Source organism: Chlamydotis macqueenii, chromosome 7, assembly GCF_036417535.1.
Source record: "Chlamydotis macqueenii isolate bChlMac1 chromosome 7, bChlMac1.mat, whole genome shotgun sequence".
Taxonomy (NCBI): domain Eukaryota; kingdom Metazoa; phylum Chordata; class Aves; order Otidiformes; family Otididae; genus Chlamydotis; species Chlamydotis macqueenii.
The window spans coordinates 12,554,817-12,579,320 of record NC_141562.1 but is presented as its reverse complement, the minus strand read 5'-3'; the positions used below and the strand labels follow the sequence as shown (position 1 = coordinate 12,579,320).

Sequence of the window (24,504 nt, the reverse complement as noted above, 5' to 3'; positions counted from 1 at the left end):
ACTCTGGGATTAAGAGATCTAAGGTACTGTGTGGTGCTTATTTGGAAAGCTGAGATGGCCCTTCTTTTAATCTTGTAACATTGCTACATCTTCTACTATGTTAAAAAATGCAGTTGATGGATAGCACTCAAATACAATGAATCATAAGGCCATGCCTCACTGTAAGTATTTATAGCATTAAATTTTAGATTTTGATCAGGCTCATGTTTCACATTACTTTGGACAGTTACAGTCATTAAGATAGCAGGCTGGACAGTTGAAGTCACTCCAAGTAAACTGCAAAATATACTGTAAATACTTGGACAAGGAGTAAGGGAATGATTCAGATTTCTGACTTATCTCTCTTCTTATAATTGGTTTTCCATCAATGGTTCAAAGTTCTGTTTCAGTTTGTGGCTATTTTTCCAGTCTGTGTAGCATGTTCACAGATGAATGCATCTCAAAAATTGCCAATTATAGATTCACTCTTAGTATAGCTGTGGAGATGGAGAAAAAAACAATATGTTATTCAGAGACTTAAGATGAATGTTTTCCTGCTGGCTTTTTGGCAAGTGTAATAGCAAAATACCATGCCATGCTTTTTGGAAGAGAATAAACATAAGAATCTAAGTAGAAATGTGTGCACTTACTTGTGGTGAAACAGTATTCAAACAGGAGGGTAAATCACACAGTGGATTTCAAGACCATTTATCTCAAGTTTCTTTAGCCTGACTATAATATGCTTCAGGATAAATATGAATTCACTAAGCTAAAACAGTCAAGCTCCCTCTTCATGACTCTCACCAGGAGTGTAAGAAAGTGCCTTTGATTTTTTCCCTTTTTGATCAAGTTTAAAGGCTTGCTGTGTCTGTCACTGAGCATGCAAAGTTTACTTATGCTGGTATGGCTTTCATCAGTTTAATGACCCACGTGAAAGTTCTTTTAAAGCCATCGTACTACGTTGCCCTTGCTGGGCGTATCCTCTGCTCGCTCCTGTGCTTTCTCTTAACCTGTTTGCCTTCCTTAACATTACATAACTGTTTCTTCAACAATCTGGAGTTTGATTTTTGTAAAATAGAGGTTCTTGGCTTTAGCCCTGTTGCTTACTGAAGTGGACGGTAAGGACAAGAACTGTTTGCAGCATTTAAGATGTAGGCATATGGATTATGCTGGCATAGTAAAACTCTGGGGTTTTTTTTTTTCTCTCTGTACGTCTTCCCTGAGAAATCCTGACATTGTTTACCTTTTTGTAATCATTGAGCTAGTGTGCTTCTAGCGTTTTCTTAATTGACTTCAGAAATTTCTATGCTTAATAGTGGCAACTAACTTATAGCTCAGTATTTTATGTAGATTTAGGGCTGTTTTTTTCACTGCACATGTTGTGTTTATTGACATTGCATGTGGTCTGTTTTATTGACTGATCACTTTGCACTGTAATAGGCATCTTCAGTTCTTTGTTGTCAACTTTGCCTATCCTAAATGAGAGAAGACAAAACCCTCCTTTGTTACTTCATTACTCTCTTTTAATGTTATTTCTGAAAGTATTCAGTCAAACAGTTTCGGCACCGGTCACTGTAGACTATGTAATCCACAGGTGCCTTACATAATTGTGAAAATTGTCTGCTTATTTTTATCCCTTGTTTTTGGTTTTGTAAGAACTAAGTAACACCAAGGAAAATATGTCATTTTATCCCAAGACATCTCCGGGAATAGTAGTTGCAAGACCATTTTGAAAGCCTTTTGGGAATCCAGTCTATTACCAAATGAATCACCCCACTCTTTGCCGGGGCCTTTAAAAATCTCCAGTTTGTGATACACAGCTTTCTGCTCTACAAAGCTATACTGACTCTTCTTAATTACATCATATTTGGATCTCTCTCTAATCTATTTTATATAACAGCTCTGACCCATTTGCTCAACAGAGAAATATATATATGTTGGTTTCTGTTTCCCCGATTCCTACAAAATACTCATTGTATCCATTTTGTTTTAACTGAAAATCTAGTATTGCCTCCTGCCTCCCTTTGGTATCCATATCTTAGCTCCAAAAGTAGCAAACAGTCTGTGTTACACTGATGTAGATGCAAGTTACTTTTGTCACACTGATTGCTTAGGCTGAAGGCCCAATGTTATAATGGTGCTATACTTCTCAGATAATTGATGCACTTGGACCACTTGTTTAGGTCTGCCGTATCCTAGCCACTAAATTGGACTGTGTGCCATACACTGAATTCGGGAAACCATTTTGACAAGCGTTGTCCCATGAAAACCTACTATTTCAAATTAGCATTTTCTAATTCAAGATTTTTCTGTACCCATTACTGAAGTAATGGGAACGTTATAGTGGTAGATTTCTTGCAAAACTGTAGAGGTAAGAGCAAATCAGATGATGTGTGAAGTCATTCAGTAAATAGGCAGGACTAAGGAGCATAGGTAATGCAGTTCAGCAGTGAACTTAGTCTTTTGGGTTATTTAAAGTTTCCATCCCCTAACTAAAATTTCATACTGAATTCCTGCTCACCCTCTACTGAATTTCAGTAAGTTGGTACTGAGACCAGGTTATCTGCAATACTTGTTTCTCATCACAAGCTTTGCAAACTACTGGCATCTCCTTCCAGAGTTTTGAAGGCTGATGCATTTGGGATTCACTTTGTATTTGATCTGACTGAGTTCAGATTTGGCAGCCTTTGGAGCGTGGTCTAAGATGCATGGGTTTGATGCAGATTTGGATTAATTTTTTGTGTGTTTATTTCATAATAAGGAACATTATTGCCAACAGTTTGGTTGCCAATAGCTTTCCAGCTGCAGCTGTGGCAGTAGCTTTCAGTGTTTTTGTGCAGCTTTGCAGGAATTGATTTGCTTGTTTTTTATAATGAGGCCCACTGGAAACATACACACCTCTTCTAAAACACGGTACCTAACAACCAAATGATAAAGGAAGATTTTTGATCAGTGGAGTTTAAAGTGATGATGGTGCAATTTAAAGTTACTATGGTGCAGAATGCTAGACTTTCTAGGGTGTGATACAAAATTGTTATCTGGGAGAGCAGGTTCCAGTGCACAGCTGTGTTGTAGTTCTGAAATTTCCAGTGTGTGCTTTTACTACTGAAAGTTAGCCAGCCAAGTTAGTGTGCGGCATGTCAAATCCACGTTTTCTTTAAAAATGAGACTTAAGAAAACAGACATACATACATGCACAAGATAAGCAAAAGCTGATTGTTTAATGTGATGTGTTCCCTTAAGATTCCCTCTTGTGAACATAATAACAAGCAGTAGGACATTAAGGTGGAGATTTTCTTGATGATCAGAAGGCAGTGTGCCCTTTGGAACCTCCAGCAACTGGATAGGATATGTGCCTGTTCTCCACAAAGCTGGGAATCCTTAGCACATTGGGAGAAAGGGGCAGGGGGGAGAAGTGCAAAGTCACGGAGGGTACCTAATTGAATTCATGGGTCACACAAAGTCCGACTTATATGTCCAAACTTCTGTTGCCAATAAGCTTAGCAGATACTTTAGCAGAAATGTGATGCGTGATAGTGTAAAAAAACTTAAACAAACTAAATCCCAAACCTTACACCCTCCAAAACCACCAAAAAAAGGCCAAAACAAAACAACTCCTCCCCCAAACAACAACAAAAGTTGTTCATCATTTGTATGCAAGTTATAAAACCAGTAATTCAGTTTTTTTGGAACCTGACTGCAATAAGGCAGACATAAAGAGAGTGTTCCTCCACTGTTATCTGAAAGTACCGTATTTCCTAGAGAATCAAAATACAGACAGTGACAAGGAAATTTGATTTACTGTTTTAAATTTGGTTTATTGTTTTCTTGACATTATTTCTGACTGTAATCATACTTTAAGTGCAGAAAGTGTGGTCTTGAGTAGTCTTAATTCCAGTAAAGAACTTCTCTATATGTAGGTGTATATATGTGTGTGCATACACGTGTACTTCATTTTTCTGTTTGAGAGTATGCACGTGGCATTGTGTGTGTATCTTTGAGCCACAACCTTCAGTTCCCTTCTGGACGTACTTACAATCTATAAGATCATGGCCTTTTCCAAATGTATCAGTTTTTTGTACCAATGTATTTAATACTTTGTCATGAGCATCACCACCACCCCCAAAGAAAACCAAAGCAACCCCACACTCCAAAACCAGCACCACCAAAACTAGTGTGGGGTGGTATAGTGGATGTAGTGGAAGGTCGGTGTCCCTAAGTATTTGTAAAGTAAGAAAAGAGATGGCTGAGTCAGGATACCTATGAGGTGTACTGTAAAATGTAAACAATATTGCATAGTATAAATACCTTCCTGGGATATTAGCTTCGTGTATGGAAAGCAGTGTATTAAATTCTGTTTTGTAATTCAGGATTTGTTAGCTTGAGGAAGATAAATAAAACAAGAAAAAATGAAAAGAGAAAAAAACAAGTGGTTTTCTGTGTTGCAGATTTTGTTTATTTGGTATGATTAGTATGGTTATCAATTAGTAAACACACACCTTAGATATTTTTCTGTCATATACTGTGCAACCAGTTGTGAGTCATCTTCAGTGAGATGTTGATAAAAAGAGGGGGGCAGAATTAATAAGGTACATGAAAAGTTGCTGAGGAAGTGATTTTCATTTAATACAGTCATAGGAAATATCAAAATCCTCTTTAATTCTTTGTTTCACCAACTAATTGGGGGGGCGGTATTATGGCTTTCTCAGTGAGCCAAATGGGTTTCTCTTTATACAAAGTAGACTTTGAAGTAAGTGTAGTAATGGAAAGTGAATTTAATGTTTTGTGTAATTAAAATGATGGGGAAAAAACTGCAACCCAAAACAAACAAACAAAAAAAAAAGTGCAAAACCAGAGCAGATGTTGCAACCCTGTTTTTCACAACAACATGCTTAAATGTACAGGAATGGCCTTGAAGGCATGGTTGTTAAAGTAATACTGCTGAATCTGTTTGAGATAGTATGCTTAGACAATGTGACCAGGGAGGTTTAATATTAAAAGAATAATAACCTGATGGGCCAGAAGGCCTTTTCTTGTTCATTAAAATTGCATTAATTTTCTTTGGATTGTCAAATCAAATGTTAAACACTTACACCTAGGGTACTTGTTAGAATTTTTTCTCTTTTTAGCAGTGAGAGACTTGAAAATGAAAATCTCTGTTTCAGTTTTTAAAATCCTAAATGTTAGCCTTTTGCCTCATTATGTCATTCTTCTTTATCAATTAGCGCTTTTTTTCACAATTGCAAACTACGTTTGCCAGTATTATACTGTTCCAATAATTTTGTGTACGATTACTGTACTATATCGCTTTATGCAAATAGTCTGTACAGCTGTGTGAGCTTATATGGCTTCCTGCATAACAAACAGAGGAAAGATGTGCTGTGCTGGCTGTGTTGCTGGGGTGTTGACCCTTAAAATGATACCAGCTTACACTTCAGTGGGAAAACTGATCAATGAAAAGACTACTTTTCTTTCAGCAAGTTTGATACTTTGAGAGGTAACTATTTTCAACATTAAACAATGCAAGTTGAAGATGGATATAATGCTTCCACTGGGAAAACTGGCAAATTTATAATAGCTTAGAATTTACCATTTTTGTAGGGAGACTTTGGAGTTTCCTATCCCAAATTATTTATTGTCAATTAAATGTTTTCTGCCTGTTAACATTTACCCTGTCTCCAGATTGGCTATTATGTTAAACAGAATTATTAGGTATTCATCAGGTGTTCAGTATGGCAGATACAAAGCTGGTACAAGAGAATATTATCATAAGGTCGGTGTTTTCACCTGAACAATTACCTAAGAGTGGCAGATGGCTATTATTTTTTGTCAATATTTTATAGACATAAATGAAATAGCTACCATTTAACATAATATGGTCTGCTTTGTTGCACACATTGTAAAACCACTAATGCAAAAGGTCTCCAATTACGCACTGCTAATCTAGCAGAAGGAAATAGAAGATAAATTTTCATATTTGTTAATTCCCCCCACCCCCCAGAGGAAATGAAGGCTTTCTGAAGGTGATAAATTGACCAACTCCTCCAGCTGATCCAAAGACAGACTCTGAGTATTCCCTAGTAATTACAAATTTCTTTTATGCTGTTTGGTCCAAGCTAGGAAGATTGCCAGCTCTTCATACTATAGCGTCTGCCCTGAAATTAACTAGGGTAGCAGCTATGCATTGATTTTTAAGATGGATGCTATGAGCTATTTCCCTGTGATCTGGCTGGTTATTTCACTTTCAAAAGACAATTGCTTCCAATGAGATAAGACTGGAGCTCAATGGAAAACTCTGCGTAATTCCTGACATAAACTAATTCCTTTAGGTAATCCGTTATTCAGAAAACATTGCTTTTGCCATTTTAGACTTGAGGATTTATGATTTATCAAGGCCTTTCTGAGTTTTTAAGAAATATTTTCGTGGAGTTAGATAATATTTTAGCTAGATTTGGATTTTGAATGCAGAATTTAGAAAGCAACAATAAATTTTCCATTTCCCAGCCATAGAAGGGTAGAAAACAGATTTATTTATGCCCTGTTTAGGGCCAAGTCATATTTCACCTACGGCAATAAAACTGCAGACTTCAGCTCTTCTCTTTTGGCAGAGCAAATGATATGGAAAATTGAATCTCTGCTTTCATAGCACTCAAAGTACAACCTTTTTCTTTTTTTTTTCTTTCTTTTTTTTTTTTTTTGCCTCTATCTGCTTTAATTCATTAGCTGTGTAAGCAACTCTGCCTTCAAAAGGGGCAAGTGGGGTACAAAAGACCAAAAGCTTATGGAGCATTTTGTGTATGACATAGTCCTCTGCTCATATACTGAAGGAGACATCCTCTCTTGTAGTTAAGAATTCTCGCTCAGCTGGTTCTTGTAGACTACTGAAAAGCTGGTGGGAATGAAGAAACAAATGAGGGGGAAAATAAAAAACCTAAAAATCCTGAAGGTGCAACTTTTGTAGTTCATCTATTGGGAAAAAAGGAAGCCTCCCAGAATTTTTACCTGAGGTTTATAAAGGCAAAAGAAAAGGAAACTGTCTTGTGTTTTTTGAGAGGGAATGCTCTGAGGAGAATAGTGCTTTGGTTATGTATTGCTGTGTAAATGTGAAGGTAACAGGCCCAGACTGAATATAAAGAAAATGGTTTTGTGTGTATTTTATGAACTGGATGTCACATACCAAGGAAAATATGACATGATTTTGTAAGGCAAATAGTTCTCCATTATCCAGTAGCTGAAGGGAGATGTGAAAAGAAATTATTACATCTAAGATAACAAACTGAGAAGAAGCTAAGGCTGACAGTTGGTGGCAAATGTTCTCAATAATTTTATAACTAAATCTGTAAAAGGACTGGCTAATGCAGAGAAGTCGTGTTTCAGTTGGTGGAGCCCAGGTATGTCAGCATTAGCCCATGCTCTTTTTGGCTGGTTGTTCTTAGCATTTTTCCGCTTTGTATAGCAGAATCATAAACTCATTCTGCTTGGAAGGGACCTCAAGGTTTAGTCCATCCTGCTGCACACAACTGGGCCAACACTGAATTAAAACTGAGAACAGGGATTTTACAACCTCTCTGAACAACTGTTCATTATTCTTATGAACCTCATTATCCTCGCAGTTATATATTTTTCCCTTTTTTTTTTCTTTACTCCCTCTTCAGATCCTCACCTGTTTGACTGTTATCTCTTATTCACCAGCCTGAGTCAATTAACCTATTAATGCAGAGTTGGGGTTACCTGGCAATGTTGTTCTAGCATACTGTGTTCAGTAAAACTTAAATTTGTAAAAAGTGATATAGGAGATGAATGTATGCTGATTAACTCACATCTTCTTGGATCTGTCTGGAATCACTGACTGTATTAGGTGTAAATGTATTTAAATGGTGGAGGCACTTTCTGGAGCCGTTTAGCAAAGTTGGATGTCTAATGCAGGTCCATGGAAGTACTGCTTTACGTGATAGAGGAAGGAGGTCCATTTGCCAGTCCCCACACTTGTGATCAGATGTAAGAGATGTACATGTACCATGAAAATTCTAAAATAAATAATAGTGAAGTATCAGTCTGTCTGCAGTAGTTGAGACAAAAAAGGTCTATTGTCGCTAAACCAGATAATTTCTCTCAGTTGATGTAAGAAAGGTGTGTTTAAGATGACTAGGCAAAATGAAGAGGCTAGGAGCAAGTTGTATGAGTGCATGTCACCCTTGCGTGTTTTAGGAGGAAAGCTTTTCCTTGGTCATGGTTGGTCTTATAGCCCAGGAGAGAACTGAATTACGTAGATAGAGAAGTGACCCCTACCCAGCTGGGTATGCTTATGTTTTTGCTTTTCCTGGCTTTTCTTTAGCTCTTGCCCATCCAAGTGTCCATGCTTCTGGTCTTCTTTTTCTCCACGTTTCCTCTTTCTAGGTCCTTATCTAGACATCAAGATGGCCTGTATGCTTTTATGGTGTGTTTTTCTTATTTTGGAAGAGATCTCAGAGCCTGGCTCATGTGAAGTTCTAGGAAAGCAGAGGGACTTAAGTACGCTGAGAGTTAAGACTGTGCTTCCTTAATATCCCATGATCCTGGAGTACACCTGGATGCTGAGTGGGGAAGCTGACAATCTGGGAATCTCTCTGTAGACTGAATTTTGTGCCCAGTAAATTCAGGACAAGGACTGAAGCACAAGAGTGAGCATCTCAAACCAATTGAATCTTACTGTAATCATGTTAAAATGAATGAGGGAAAGAAATGAAACTCAGGAAAGGATTAATATTGCTGTAAGGTTCTCACTCGTGCAGGGAGAGAAATTTTCTGTAATCTGAAACCTTCGTTAGCCAATTAAATGATCATTTTGGGCTGCTAACTCTGTAATTAATAGACACTTTAAGAAACGTTCTTATTCTCAGAAATTCTTTTTTGGTGGTGATGTGGTGGGGGATTTGGGAGGAGGAGTTGTTTGGTTTTTTTTCTTTTTCGCTTTCTTGAGTTTAAATGCTAACATATTGAAATCATTCATGCATATGTGAATGAAAATGAACTGTAAGGAGAGGCTGCCAACTCAATCAATACTTTGTTCACCCTAAGGAAAAATCTGAAACTAGTACACACTTCAGTTAGTAATTTCTGTGAACAAAAATGAAGTTAGTGTTTCAGATTACACGTTGAAGTTTCTAAAAACATGCACCAAAAATTATTATACAATTTAAAGTGTTGCTTCTCTTTTCCTTCAAAAGTCATGTATAGCGACTTGCACAGGTAGTGATAGATCCTGAAGAACTTTCAGTACCTTTCTAGGGGGGTGCGTTTGTGCTATATCCTTTTTTCTCTGCCCACATTCATCTTCATTTTTCATCCCTATTCTCCTGTTGTCTTGTAGCTTTTGTCATGCAGCCTCCAGCTCACTGTCTGAGATAAGAACAAAATATGGTGGCTATGTCCTGTGATACTGGACACCTTTTTACCTTTCTCCAAGTTAGCTCACTCTTCCCTGGAACTCTGATACACTTCCTAGGCATGGTCTTCTTTCAGGAAAATTTGTCCATGCAGCCTAGTGCTCATTAGCAGAGGCACACCTAGTAACTCAGGAGGCTTTTGATGTATGCACTTTCCCAAATTTGATCTCTCTTGGCATCACAAGTCCACTTTCAGGAAGAGATTGTAGTTATGGCAGGCTTTCTCAGTGTTGTTTAAAAGTAGTAATAATTTATCTTATCTAGCACTGGAAAACAAAAACGTTTGCACCCGTTTCTCTGCATCAGTTTATTTCTGGTCTCTAGGTGCAATTTGTTCAAGTGTTTCACCATGCTCATAATGAATAATTTTAATTTATTTTTCCCTTACCTCAAGCCCTAAGTTTCCCTTGCTGCACCTTCGGACCAGCTGCCTGTTGGCATGTTTGTCCAGCTCATCAGGGTTGCTCTGAATAGCAGCCCTGTGCTCAAGAGTACCAACCTGCCAGTCTGCCAAGTCTGTGTCACCTCCAGACTTGCTGAGGGTGTGTTTTGTGTCATTGCCCAAGGTGTTAATGAAGAAGTGAAGTGGTATCAGCCTCAGCATTGATCTTTCCTGAAGAGCAGCTGTCCTAACTAGCCTCTGGTTTGACGGTGAACTGCCGACCACTCCTCTGTGAGCCTGGTGGTCTGACCACTGCTTCATCCACCTTCTTGTTCACTCTAGATTGCTGTCACTCTAGTTTTTCTGTAAGAGGGCTATGAGAGACTGCACCAAAAATGTTCTTAAAGTAAACAATAACCAGTGCACTCCTTCTGTTCAGAGAGCCAGTCCTTCATCACTGAGTGCAGTCAGTTTGGCCATGCTTGGTTTGCCCTTGGTAAATCAGTGCTGTTTGTTCCTAATAATCTTCCAGTCCTTCATGTGCCTGCAAATGCCTTCTGTTAGGTCTTGTTCTGTAACTTTTGCAGAAAGTGAGGTGAAGCTTTAGCCTGGATCCTCCCTCTTGCCTTTTTTAAGATGGACATTTACGTGCATTTTATATTATACCTGTGTGTGTCAAACTGAGCATTTTGAAAGCCCCATGTGTGCATTTGAGTAAATATCAGACCATTGGGAACCCTGCACCTCCATACCACTCTTGGTCTGAGATAGAGTGGCACTGTTTTCAGCTAGATTAGCAACAAATAGTATTAGAAATGATAATCTAGTTTCTTAGTTTTGGCAGATAAAATACATTTACTTAATACAATCAGAAGAAAGGATATTTATTTTCCTTGTTCTGAGTAATTCTTTTTCTCCACTTCTTTATTAATTTAAAAATTCTTCCGCTGAAGTTGCCAGCGGCTTTGAACATTAAGTGATTACCAGTGATTTCTTGTTTCAATAGTGACTAAGACACTGTCTTGCTTGTAGAATGTAGATACTATATTAAAAGAGCCCCAAGTGCCAAGAAAACCTATTTCATATGATTGCTTGTGGAGAGTTAGTCTTGAGTATTTTTTGAACTTTGGTATGTAGGAAAAAGATGGAAATTAAATGTAACTTCTTTTTTTTTTTTTTTTTTTTTCTGTCTGAATACAGGAGGAGTGATAACAGGGACTTGAACCTTAGTGGTCTTACTCTCTTAACCTTGGCACCAGAAATTGCTGAATCTAAGTGTGGGTATTATTTCAGGTATCTTTTTGGTGTTCATCAAAGCATTATGAGTCTGCAGGAGCACGGTTTTTTTTGCCATACGAGGTAGTACCCTTATTGGGGAAGTTGCAATCCTTTTCTGAGTAGCACTGTAAGCCACCGTGTCTGAAAGGTGGTTTGAAAGTGGTCTGAAAGGAAGTAAAGGAAGTTTAGGTTTTGTACAAAGTTTCTTTGCTTCCTGTTTTATAATTTATTTATATATTTCATTATTTTATTATTATATTTTATCATTCCTATTTTATCATATCGTAAAAGATAGAAATAATTTTGATCAGGCTAAACTGTCACTGCATACATTTCTACATCTGATTTTTATGGTTCAAGGCTTGCAGGAAAGTATGTTTTATTTTCCATCTTATCTTCAGGAGACCAAACAAATTGAGTTTTTTAATGCTTCTTCATATACTGTATTTCTTAAATTTATAATATTTCTTTCATGTGTAACGTCTCCATTTGGTCCACAATTTTCTTGAACTGAGCAGAGAAACTTTAATAAAAAGTGCTTCAATTGAGGCCTTATCAATGCCAAGTGGAGTGGAAGGGCATCACCTGTCTTTTTCTTCAGATGAGATGCTAAGGAAGAGCTACTGATTTTGTCCCAGAGACAGTCTGAGTCATGGCTTTGTCAAAGATGGCTTTATTATCCAGTAGTTAGCTCAGCTGAGAGATTATTTTTGGCCAGTATGGCTAACACCAAGATCCCAGCAGAAAATCAGAAGGTACAGTGCACCACTTCTGATAATTGCTGTGGTGGCCGTGGCAGTCTGACAATTTCTTTAAGCATCTGTCAGTCCACCGTTATAATTAACTCCTATACTAGAAACTCTGACTCAGGGCAAAGAGACGGTACATGATCCTAATCTTCCTCTTCTATTTTGCAAAGTTGGATACTTACATGAAAATCAAAAGTTGATACACATTTTTTTAATAAGAGGAGGAGGCATCCATGAGAAAGAGATCAAAACAATCTCAGATGGCCTGTGATCAGTGCTGATTTCTTCCTTTTCTATTAGATATGTGCAGAGGCAAATGTAGAAGCTTGTCTTTGCCTTGGGAAAATTAAGTTTCAGCTCCCGTTCTTAGCAGACATCACTGGGTACGTCTTTGGTTAGGCATACAACATACACTTCTTCAGCTCCCAGGTTTTTCTTTGTCTTAACATCATCAAATATTGAAGAAGCCCTGTGAATGTTAAATATTGTCTCTAGTCAGAAGATAGCAATTACTGTGATATGTACTGTTGTGTTGGTGGGGTTTTTTTTTGATTGGTTTTGGTTTTTTTTTGTTTGGTTTTTTTTTTTAAATACTGCTACGGCGGGAATGTTCCTTTTTTATTGTCTTTCAGCCCCTTAATAATGGGATGATTTTGTGCATGTTTATGTTTTTTCTTAAAGCTTTTTGGTAGGAGGATCATTTTCAACCCATTTAATGTTTAATCCAAGAACCAGTATCTAAAAGACTTTTTGACTTTCACAGGTTCTGTGTCATTGTATTTCACATAGATTAACAGCATATGCCTGCATATTCTCAAACTTTGTCTTCTGTTTTGTGCCAGAAATGTAAAATTTGGAATGTGTGTGTATTTGTGTATTTGGACAGGCAGAAGGTGACTATAACATGTGTCTGTGTTTTAATTAGTAAAGTAAAAATAGATAGGCTTTGGATATGTTGTGGCAAATAATTTAACTAGAATTAAGAATAAATAAATTGCCATATGGTGGAAAAGATGAAGAAAGTAAGAATTTCTTCCATTCCTCAGTGAGGCTTTGAATTTGTGTGGTGATGATGAGTTCTAAAGAGGATAATTCTAATAAGGATAAAGAATACTGTAGGTAGGAATGAAAGCATGATAATAGAAAAGAGCCTGTCATTAGGAGATGGCAGAGATAGCTGAAGGGGAGCAGTATGGTGTGGCCGGAAGGCACAGTGAAATAATGTAGCTGCAGCAGGAAAGCCAGTGCTGTGCAGTCGTGCCAGTATATTGATAAGTGGTACTGTACTGCAAAATGTATTTGCACATATTTATTTAAACATCACCAATAGTATATAAACCAATAATGTACATAGTAATGAGGTACATGTGTTAAATAAAAAGAAATTTAAATCATGTGGAAAATACAAAATCAACATAGATCTTGTAATAATGACACATACTGCAATAATTTAATAAATAACAGGCAAAGATACTGGTCTTTCTATTTACATAAGAATTTGATGTAGCATGAATGTTGTAACACATTGATGTACAAGAAGTTAATTTACTCGTTTGGGCAATCGTTTGTTGGCAGAGATTAATCTCATTATGGAACTTTGTGTCACAGCGGCTTAAGGAGATTTCAACAATAGGTAACAGCTGTAATCCTGTTAAATTTTCCTTGAATTCTGCGAGTATTCACTGAGTATGTAAGGTTTTGTGGTTTTCTTATTTTTCTAGCACTTTCTGACTTAATATTTCATTGTTGCTGTTGCTTATAGGAACGTATTACTGTACCTTTGAATTCTAGGAGTCAGTAAATTGTTTTAAAGACCTCAAGGACAGTTCAGTGTAGATTTCATGTTGTAAGTTTTTTATCTAAGCCTGTGCTGGCCAATGTATTTCGACAGGGAAGAAAAAAATGCAATCGACTTCATGTCTAAACTTGATTGTATAAATATTGTTTTATTTGCAGAAAGCCATATTCTTGAGGATGTAAACAAGTGTATCATTGCACTGAGAGAGCAAAATGCGGACAATTTAGATCGTGCAGCAGGTGCAATCCGAGGGCGTGCTTCAAGAGTGGCTCATATAGTTTCGGGTGAGATGGACAATTATGAACCAGGGGCTTACACTGAAGGAGTGATGACAAATGTTCAGCATTTGACCAAGAGTGGTAAGTCTGATTTCTAAGCTATATTGTCAGTTTCTTTCGTGGTGTAAACTTTCCCTTATGTGCCACATTTAAAGTGAATCCTGTGGTTCTCTGATCTAATACATTAATTATGCAGTAATGACTCACTTCATTGCCTCAAATCTCCTTTCAGCATACTGTCCAATTACAATGATACCGTGTAGTTCAAAAGTAATTTTCAAAAATTTATTTGAATTACATAATTTTTGTAAGTATTTTTTAAGTCATAGAAGACTTGTGACATTCTTAAATGCAAGTAACAATGTTTGGAGACTTACAACTGATGAGGCAGCAGTTTTCCACTTTTTGCTGGCCTCATCACATCTGTTCTAAGCAGATGAAAGGCAAGCTCAGCGAAAGAGAAGTAGGTTCGTAATTTGTGTGTACTTACCACTTTAAGGACTGTTCAGCAGTGATTAAATATCCCCAAGTATCTGTGATTCTGCTAAGCAAATTTGGAACTTCCTGAAATGGTTAGTAGTGGCCATTTCCTTTTTGATTCTGTTCAAGAAGAGGGTATCCTTTATTGGAATATACCAGTACTGGCAGCAGGGGTGCACCTGTGACTGCACTGCTCTGTAAATGGTTGCTGTTGTTTACAACAGTTAATATTTATAGAAATGAATCTCTTGCCTTTCATAGTGTATACTTAATAAAGAAAATAATCTGTGAAGCTTCTATGACTTCCATGTTTTCAGTGGTTGCAAATCTGATAGTTGGGCAGTTAAAAAATTGCCATTAAGAAATGTTCTGACAAGTCGGTACATCTCTGGAATATAGGATTTAGCTTCATGAACTCAGAAGTCTTAAATCCTAGCTCTGTCAGTCTAAACAAATTTCTAGTATCTTATGTTTGACTGACATTTATTTTATTGTACTGCAAGAAAAGACAGATATTTTGTTTGAGCTGTTTCTTAATCAGTTCAAATAAGTCCAGGACAGAACTGTCTTCATGTTAAATGAGTGAACTGACATCATAATGAAGTGGCAAAAGGGATAGAATAGTGAGAAGAGTTTGAAGTAGGCTTGCCTGTTTTTAATCTTCTTTTCTGACATTTTGATGAGAAAATCTGAGAACTTTTCAACATGACATTGTTATTTTTTTCATAACTTCTGAAGGTACTGTGACAAATACCAAGGGAAGCAGCAGTTACAGGAAAGCATAGTTTTGATTCCCATGTAAAAGCTGAGCCCTTCTTTCTTGAAACTGGTAGTGTTTAAACACATTGGGAGTTGACACTGATTTGTGTTCTGTTGCCTTGCTTTGACAGTAATATATAATGTACCTAAATTCTGTATCTGCAAAAGACAGGAAGACATAGTACTGATTTTCATCGGATTATTTGCCTGTATCAAGGGATATCAAGCGTGATCTCACTTGCTCAAATGCCTTCGCAGTACTTCAAACCTAATAATCCACTATCTTTACATTATTCAGCAGGAGTGGAAAAAAGAAACATGTAATTTTCATTCTTAACCTGTTTTTCTATAATCTGCAATGAACAAACATCAGATCATGCAAGGTTTTTTGGTCGCTTGATGGTTTTGTTCTGTTTGTTTGTTTGAACTGTTTCAGCTTACAGGGAAAATGCAGGTAAGCTGCAGCCCTCAGGTGTAACCTAAAATATTCTGTCACTGCTGAGTCTTTCAGGAGCCAACTGATAGCAAGGTAACACTTCACAAGGAGAGAGTTGTGTATTTATACTGCTATTAGCTCTTAAGTTAGCTTGTGTGAGTAACCTAGAGCAGTGAAGTGCATCCTTTATGCCCAGTGAAAATGTAATGTGTTACTGAAGAGGAATGACTGCGGGGAAAGTATAGAGTTCATGAAGATAGAATTATAGATTAGTAGCTTACACAGAAATTGCACAGAAATAAAAATGCAAATGAAAGAGAAAGGGGAGTCAGAAGTGGGAAGGGCATGTAGGTATGTGGGTAGGAAAGAGAGCTGAAAAGCATTCCAGCCCAGCTCCCTACTCTAGATGATTAGAAGTCATCACTGAGGGTGGTGTCCTAGAATTGTGTGCCCCAGGGTCTGTGTGAAACCTTTACGGACCACCGGAGAAAAGAGTGTTCAATTGTGTAGTCTGTATACTCTGTGCAGGCATTGTTTAAACCAGCATTTCCTATCTTGATTTTACAAGTGCAACGGTAGTAGAGGTTCAGGCTGTATTCTGGTGTGGTTAAGACACTGAAAATATTTGTACTGTTACCTCTCTGTCATTCCTAATGCCTGGCATTGTTGATTAGGTTGAAATATGCAGATCCTTGCATTTTGATAGGGTTTGTGTACTGTTGCATGAAAGAAAAATGAAACCTTTAGAAACGATGTTTGTAAAAACATAAAGTATTTCCAATTTGGAACTGGAAAAGTAATCTTGTACTGGATTTTTAAATATTAAAGTCTACTCTATTAATTTACAGCCTGCCAGAATGAGCAGCAGTTACGTTTAAGTAAACAAATTATATTACGGCATATATCTGTTGATGTAGTAAAACGCCTGTATTTATTGTACATTTTGTCTACAGTTATGCTTTTGTGTCAAAGTATAATGATATACTGTATACATATATACGTATGTATACACATATATAAATCCTTTAGTTATTTAAATCTAAGTACCTTGTAAATAACAAAGAAGAGAGTGGAGACAAAGATGATAAGTATTTTAACTCTATTAAGGAACTAGCAGTGGAGATCTTTCTCTGAATCATTGGAGTTTAGAGTCCATGTTTTTTTTACTCCGGTAATGCTGATGGAACTCCAGCAAACTATTGTCCACAGCTTCTTAAAACCAGGATTATGAAATACCTTGTAATTCTTAAAATGTAAAGTTGAACATGGATTTGAAAATTTCTTCCTGCCTCAGAAATTGTTTATAAAACTATGTCCGTAACTGTGAATTCCAAATACTCCTCAGCTTGAGGGATGTAAGTCAGATTTTTTACAAATACCCATATACCTAAATTTTGTAAGTCTTATTGAAAGTCATTAAAACTGTTATTCATGTGATATTTGCACCCATAAACTATGAAGTAGTAATTGAATTTACTGGAATCTAACATTATTAGAGATTACTGCTCTTCTGATGTGATACCAGTGTTACTTGTAATTGCAGATTGGTGAGCAAAATACATGAGAAGTGTTTTTTATTCAGTGAGTAATCATCTGGATAAGTACAAGTTTTTAGACACTTCAGAGTGAGGGAAAAACCTCATATCTAAACAGTCTCTGTGACTTACTCACGAGGCTCAAGGAGCTTTATGTTGAGTGTTACATAATCATAATTCTTTGATACAGGAAGGGGATACCAATTTCAGTTTGTGGCCCTGTTGTCTCCTTGAGAGCTGTGTAGGCATATAACCTCTAATTAATTCCTCAGGTTTCTAGCATTTATGCATGGCCAGTTTGTACATTTTGTTCTTGGGTCAATGTGAACACCTCTCCTGCCTTCACCTGGATTAAAAACACTTGGCGCCAGTGGCCTGAACACATCAAACTTTTAGACCTGTTTGGAGAGATTGGATTTGTGTTCAGTGATTTTTTTGAAACATTCACAAGTTTCAGTTGTCTTTTTTTGAGTACTTTCCCTATGATTTTATCCTAAAAGTCATTCTGTTCTTCCTGTCCTAGCAGGCTTCTGTATTGGCAGCATGTTTTAACATGATACTGTTTGCCAGTGTTACTAATTAATTTATTTGTTTATTTCTTGGTCCCAAGATTGTTATTTTGGCCACCTTCCAGTGTCTCCTCTCACTTTATAACCCTTTCAGTGTGATCAGTTGTGTAGCCTCCATGCTAATACTGATGTACTCCAGCTGTAACAGAATTTTCTTGTATGGTACTTTATTAAATGATTCTGTAGGGTGGATTAAATCTACCTCATTGCTTTTCTCTAGGAAAAGGTAATTTATCTTACCAATAAAAGATACTAGTGTTATCTGATATGAGCTTCCTTCCATCTTCTGCTTTTTATTTAGCTTTTCCATTTACCTCCATGTCTTACATGCTTATGTGCACAAGCTAATGACTTTGTATTTTCCTGGATGCTTCACTTACCTGTTTCAAATACAGTCTGCAAGCGTATAACAACAGCTTATACAAAATGACTTAGTTTCCTTTGTCCACTGTCTGCAGTAGATATTGTCTGTTTTCTCCAGTTCAGGAATGTTACACACTCTCTCACCTGAAAGCCATCAGCCAAGGAGGAAATATGAGAAGGCTTTATGGTCTGTTTTTACCTTCCCATTCTGACATTTGGTACTTATTTTATCCTCTTTTGGCATGTTATCTAAGCCAAAATGGGGAGAGAGAAGCACCTCCAGAAGCTTCATTGATTTCTCATAAGATACATCTTCAGATTAGATAGGATGAATCAGCTGTTGAAGCTCCTTACCTCTTATTGTAGTATAAAAGATACCAATATAAACAACTTTATTCTAGGTGCTTTATTTGAGGGTAGCTAAAATGAGGTGGGTGAATCTCACTCATTCTGTGGTGCATGCAAGACCAAAGGTTTTCATAATTTAAAGGGACAAGTATTTTTTTATGAAAAAAAATATTTTTCCACTGCTCATTCAACACTCTCAGAATGAGACTTAAAGATAATATTTCTTTCTGAGCCTTTTCAGTACTCAGAGGTTTTTACCCTTGCTTGTGAAGCCCAAGGACTGCTAAAGAGGACTGAGTCTTTTCATTGTAAAATTAAAAAAAAAAAAATGTCCCTAAAACAGTTGGTAGAAAAACTGGAGTGAGGCTTGAGTATCCAAGCTTATGTAATTGCTGAACTTGTGTAACTAGTGTACAACTCAGACAAAGAATAGCTTGTAACTAACTTTTCAACAGAGAATTCTTGTAAGAGCTAGGAGGGAAAAAAGAATTAATTAACAAAAATGCTGAGGATATTTGCATGACTTAAACTAATTTTTTTTTTTTTTTTTTTTTAGAATTACATGATGATTGTAAGACTGTAACTTAAGCAATAACTGTTCAATCTTGTGACTATTACTCTACTACAGAGTCCATAACCTCCATGTGGTTAAGTCTGCAGGAAGTTTTTTTTTCCTGTAAGGCTCTATTCTAATCCTTCTGTGAAACTATGTTAAAAATGTTGGCTTTAGAAACTGTGAGTTCTGTTTCAGATGTGAAGAATGATCTGAAAAATAGGGAGAAATGCCATCAAAGTTTTTTTGTGTTCCAGAAAATCAGAAAGACCCTGAACTTAATGCTGTTTCTTTTTGCCAATCTTTTTTTCATTTTCTGTAGCTCAAAAATAGCTTTTCTTCGCTCTTAATAACAATGATGTCCATGTTGATTATAAACACTGTATGGGAGTTAAGATGCTTTTAACTACACATTTGCATGCTTTAAAATGCTGTTAGACTTAGTGATCATCCAAGGTGTTGAGAGGAAGCTACTCTTCGGTGCACTATTCCAACAGACTTTGTTCAGTAAAAGCTTCAGTGCCCAGTGCAGGCTCACTGTTTAGGCCCTAGTCCTTAAACACACATTCTCTAAAAGCTTTCCTCCTTCTCAAGAGAAAAGTTAGTAAGAATGGGATTTAAAACATAGCATTAATAGAAAATATATTTATGTTTATAAGTAAGCTAATAACTTTATTTTTTCATAGAATCATAGAATGGTTTCAGTTGGAAGGGCACTTAAAGATCACATAGTTCCACTCCGCCTGCCGTGAGCACGGACACCTTCTACTAGACCAGGTTGCTTGAAGCCCAGTCCAACCTGACCTTGAACACTTAAGGAATGAGGCATCCACACCTTCTCTGTGCAGCCTGTTCCAGTTTCTTTACCACTCTCATCATAAAAAATTTCTTCCTTATACTTCATCTAAATCTACCCTCTTTTAGTTTAAAGCCATTACCCCTTATCCTATCGCTATGTGCCCTTATCAAAAGTCCCTCTCCAGCTTTCTTGTAGGCCTTCTTTTTTTTCTGGTTTTTTTTTTTTTTTTTTTTTTTTTTTTTTCCGGTTGTTAGATCATTTTCCTTAGTTAGGAGAGAGAGTTAGAGAATTTTATATACATGATCTTGCTCCACCTAGTTACATGGTAAGAGGGAAGAGTGTCTCTGTTTAAGTGGCATTTGTGGAAGAAACTGAAAAAGAGAGGATTGCTTGTGAATTTTAAGTCTTGCACTCATGATAATGAGTTTGCATTAATGTACACTGGTGAAGCCAGGTTTACTTGCAGTCTGATTCTGGAGTGGAGGACACTTGTGTAGTCCTTCCTTAAAGTAGGAACACCACTGTTATCTTTGTATCTTTAATTTCCAGAAGCCTTTAGTAAAATCAGGTTTTTATTCCTGTTGGAGAAGTGAGACTATTAGGATAATAATATGTATTATAGTATAATAGGATAATAATATGTATTTTCTTTTGCCAGTCAGTGTAATAAATCTACGTCCATGTGTGTTCCAGGAGACAATTTTTGTTGTGTAGGTTTGTTTTGGTTTTTCTGTGGTGTTTGTGGGTTGTTCCCCACCACTGCCCCCCAGTATAGAATTGCCCTTCTGTGCAATTCTGTGCCCTTCTGTGTTTATCGTATGTGATTGGTGATAAATTCTTTACTACTTCTCTTCACTTGAGGCTACTTTAAGAAATGACTCATAACTTTCCAATGTGTATATAACATTTATCTATCCCTTTTAATGTATTTTCTCTTTTAGATCTTAAGAATCACTGTCCTGGTCCCGTTCAGTAGAGTCTGTCCATAATGACAGCACTTCCTTAAGCTGATAACAAGATCTTAACTATAGCTCTTTGTACTAGGTATTTTTAACTGAAGCAAACTCTCTAACTTGGACACTTTTTATCTGTGTGCCAGTATCAAAACCATTACCTTTATTTCAGCTGTGACTTTATTGCACAGGGTCTTAGGTGCCTTAACCTCTGTAATGCTTAAGGACTTTTCGTTTGCAATTCTGTAGTCTGCCTTTCACTTCCAGCTCTGTAACCTTTTGAGTGATTATTTTGAATGTGTTTTTCCATAGCTGTTCTCATAATGTTTTTCTTGTGATCTTGCAACTACAAACCCTGATACTATTGTTATTTTGCATTCTTTTGGGAATTACGATAAGCGTGCTGTGCCTGTTGCATTTGTCCATGATCAACTTCCTATGTCTCAGACACAAGTTTAACAATTTTTTCCTTTGCCATTCAACATCCAAATAATCTTTTTTTCCTTTTGTCTTTTAAAAAAGCATAGTACGTTGGAGATGATATTTGCCTTACAGTAGTCTAAATTTTTATATATTTTATAAATTCCTTGTAAGAGGAACATTTGGGTTCTTAACCTAGCAGCACTGGCTTTTTCTGATGCTTACTGGAGCCAGTTGGTCAGACATACCTATTGTTTTTTTTTTTTTCCTCTAGACTAAAATACTTGAATCATTTGGGATTTACTGCTCTTCTAACCATTTAGTTTTGTAACATTTATGTGTTGGATCATGATCTACTCCTAAATAGGACTGTGGACTGAGTAACTTTATTTCACAAATCATTGCTGCTTAAGAGTTAATTCTGTGTTCCATGGTTCTGTGTTCCACAGAGAACTTTTCTATTTCAAGTCTTCAACATGAATCCAGTCTCAGTAAGGATTTACTTAGGCCTGAAAAATTGTGATAACTTCTTGTTCCTCAGTTTTATATCACTCTTAGTTCATCATACTTATTATTTGTTATGTTGTGATTTAACCCCAATCAGCAACTAAGTACCATGCAGCTGCTCGCCCCCTCGGCCCCCTTCCCCAGCGGGACCGAGGAGAGAATCAGGAGGAAAGGAAGACTCGTGGGTTGAAATGAAGATAGTTTACTAGGATAGCAAAGGAAGATGATAATAATGCAAAATATAGGTATAATAAAATATACAAAATAAATGGTGCACAATTTCTCAGTAGCCAGTGATCAACACAGCCTGTCCCAAGCAACAATCACAGAAGTGAAACTGAAAGCGATCCCAGAACAATTCTGAGCAGTAAGCAAAAGAGTGAGAGAGCTGGCCACAGGCCAGCCCCCACTTATGTACTGAGCACGGCATCTGTGGCATGGAATACTCTCTGTGGCCAGTTGGGGTCAGCTGTACTGGCCATACCACTCCCAGCTTCTTGCACCCGCACATTAGCTAAACCTGGAAAGCTGGAAGAAGTCCTCGGTCTCTTTAGCAACAGCTATCAACATCAGTGTATTATCAACATTCTTCAGATACGGAATCCCATACTAAATCCAAAACACAGCAGCTATTAAGAAAATCAGCTCCATCCCAGCTGAAACCAGGACAGTAGTTTTTTTTGTAACTTGAATTTACCAAAAGCACCTTCCACAGTTTTCATTTTTGCATGGAATACTTTAAAAATGTTTTCTAATTTATAATTGTCATAACACGCTATATCATAATCAGAAAATTATAGCGTGTTGTGTCCTCCCCTCTGATAATATTTCGAACTATATTCAGCTAACCATTCCAAAGTTCGGTCTGCTTCAGATTTTCATAGTGTCTCACTCGGATTTCTTTCTGGCAAACATACCATCAGCTCTTCCTGGTTAGTAACTGAACTGTTAGATTTGGAAATGATGCAACAAATCTTGATCGGAGGACTGTATGCGTAGTTCAGTAGGATTTATGTATGTGTGTGATTATGGATTGTAAATCTGTTAACGTAGTAAAAATTGAATCTTACAGAAATTATAAATTACATGCTTGCAGTCATTTTGTTCACCTCAGATCTCAGTAAGTCTCTCAGCACTACTGTTCATGGCAGTACTTGGAGAAGTGACATTGAATGCGTTACGTGCTGAGTAAATATTTCTGCAAATAGGGCTGTTTTCTCCCAGAATCCCGCCACTGCCAACACTGTATGAGGTCATCTCTGAAGCTGCTTTTGTCTTCTGTGGGCTTTGTTTGGACTTGCAGTTGAGGACAACGCCAGACCATCTCCTCGGTTTACCCAGTGCTATTAAACAACTGCAGCTAGAGTAGTTTTGGAATAATTCAGAAGATAGCAGACAAAGTATAAGAAGGACATATATCAATTCTAGACCATTTGTTATCGTAGATTTTGTGTAGGAATATACAACTGTCTGTCACTCATGCTTCTTTATGATTGCTGTCAATGATTAAAAATTAAAAGGTAGACAGCTTCAGTCAGCAGATTAGGACATGTGTACCTTGGGCATCATACAAAAAATTCATTACAGAAATCTTCACCCTTCCAAAGTGATATAAAGCCAGCAGCCATATTTGTCTCATGGAATACTCAGAATTTGACAGCTAGGTTAGGCAGTAAATGGTTTGATGGCCTTCCTAATCAACAAAAGCAGTTTAGAGATGGCATAAATGTTTCAGCAGTGTGTTTTGGGTTGGTTTGTTTGTTTTGTAGGGTTTTTTTGTTTGTTTTGTAGGTGGGGTTTTTTTGTTTGTTTTTGTTTTGTTTTGTGTGTTTGTGGTTTCTGTTTTGTTTGTCTTTTTAAAATCTGGAGCAATTTCATAACTTCTTTCCTGAACTGAAGTTGTAACTTAGCATTTCTTGTATCAGAGTATTAGTGTTTTCCCAGTAGCTTTATTCTTGATATTGAGGGAGTATTAAAACCATTTCCTGAAAGTAGCAGTCTCAAATTCCCAGAGAAGAGTTCCTTCTCTTCCTTAGTGACTTGCCTGCTGTTAAAAATGTGTAGTGTTAGTATTTGAAAAGGATTTTTAGTTGAAAGGGTTGCAGATACTCATTCAGAATCCATGAATTTCTCCAGAATGCTAACACCGGTTTCTTATATGAAGTATCAATGTATTAAGTGGAGCTGAAGCATAACCACATTGCAAATGGGTGCACTCAGTCTACATGGTTTAATCTGATACGTTTCCAGATAGATAGATAAACATTTAAAGCCTATTGGTACTCTGTTTTTCAAAGCGTTTGTTTGCTCTGTAGCGTGCTCTTTTAAAACAATGTTGATTTTTTTTTTTTCCCCCTGAGAGCTAATCATAAGATTTTCAGCAGTGCTCCAGATCTCTTCTGAATAACAAGAGTCATCTTGTATTTACTCAATATCTTTGTTTGTCTTGCTTGCGTATTATTCTGTGAGACAAATGAGGCAAATAAGTACCAGCACCTAAGAACACCTTCAGAGATCATATGTTGATAGTGTTCGGAGCAATGTTCGTTGTATTCAGTATAGCTTCATTCTGTTTCTAACCATTGTTTGTGAGTTGATGTACTTAGAGTTGATAACTGATGTTCTTTAATCTTTGTTACAGTTTGCTGTTCTGAGTCCTGGAGAAAAGTTATTTCTGTATTGCAGGTTAGGAGAAATAATTCTTGTAGTCAGCCTTTGTAAACTCTAAACCGCAAGTAAAGAACAAAAAAAATCTTCTGGAACTTTTTCAGCCTTTCCATACTCTCTACATAGAATTGAAAGTAGAAGGCAATGTAGTTGACAGTCACTTTCTTGTCTGTCAGCAGTCTGTTGCAGTTGGAGTTTTCACCGTGACTGTATCATAGAATCATAG

The 24,504-nt window shown here is 36.9% G+C and overlaps 1 protein-coding gene across 1 annotated transcript in view; it reads left to right on the top strand.

Annotated features, from left to right (window-relative positions):
- Positions 1–24,504, top strand: part of CTNNA3 (catenin alpha 3) — a 475,445-nt gene that overhangs the window by 348,964 nt on the left and 101,977 nt on the right. Inside the window, exon 11 of the mRNA XM_086752374.1 lies at positions 13,770–13,970. Coding sequence (XP_086608500.1) covers positions 13,770–13,970 — 201 coding nt within the window. The remainder of the gene's footprint in view (positions 1–13,769; positions 13,971–24,504) is intronic.